The sequence below is a fragment of the Perkinsus marinus genome (assembly GCF_000006405.1).
Source record: "Perkinsus marinus ATCC 50983 genomic scaffold scf_1104296928822, whole genome shotgun sequence".
NCBI lineage: Eukaryota > Perkinsozoa > Perkinsida > Perkinsidae > Perkinsus > Perkinsus marinus.
The window spans coordinates 1-634 of record NW_003216696.1 but is presented as its reverse complement, the minus strand read 5'-3'; the positions used below and the strand labels follow the sequence as shown (position 1 = coordinate 634).

The window sequence follows — 634 nt, the reverse complement described above, 5'->3', positions numbered from 1 at the left end:
GAACAGCAGTCTCAACACAGAGACCCCCTTGGGAACCAGGGTCAAAACGCTGTATCTTGAATAATCACGCTCGTATACGGCGAAGTAGCACGAGCAAGGCTGGTAAGATTAGGATTGGCATGCCTTGAGGACAATATCCGGAGGGGTAGGATATGATGAGTCGGAGCCATATATCCATGAACCATGGTGTATAGTTAAAGTATCACGGAATAGATCCAAGGTCATGGCCTTTCCTGTCATCCACCAATCCTCTTGACCAACTTGTGTGCGATTGTCCATAAGAGAGAGTAAGACATCCAACTCCTTCTCCTCTCTTTTCAATACCGAGATATTGAAGGGATAGTTCACTGTGTCCGCTACCGATTGGAATTCCTTCACGGGGATGCCATCATTGTAGACAACCATTTGTGTAGCGTTAGAGCGAAGGGCCACACTTAAGCCCTCGCCGGGAACAGATCGACAAAAGAGATGATTCACAGGCTGAAGACAAGCGCCATAGGTTAAGTGTATCAGTTCAATGGACGCAGTGTTCATGTGAATCTCCGATTTGCCACTATCACGGGGTAAGTACAACATATTGATCAAGTGTTCGACGTCCAAACCAATGGAAGTAGCGAAGGCTTCCACTTGATAG

The 634-nt window shown here is 46.8% G+C and overlaps 1 protein-coding gene across 1 annotated transcript; it reads right to left on the bottom strand.

The window, feature by feature from the left end:
* Window positions 1–206: 206 nt before the first annotated feature.
* Pmar_PMAR018180 (hypothetical protein) lies at window positions 207–405 on the bottom strand (the record flags this gene model as incomplete). The annotated part of the gene is made up of 1 exon (XM_002788152.1): window positions 207–405. A coding segment is annotated over one exon (199 nt), but the record flags the coding sequence as incomplete, so codon positions are not given.
* Window positions 406–634: the final 229 nt, after the last annotated feature.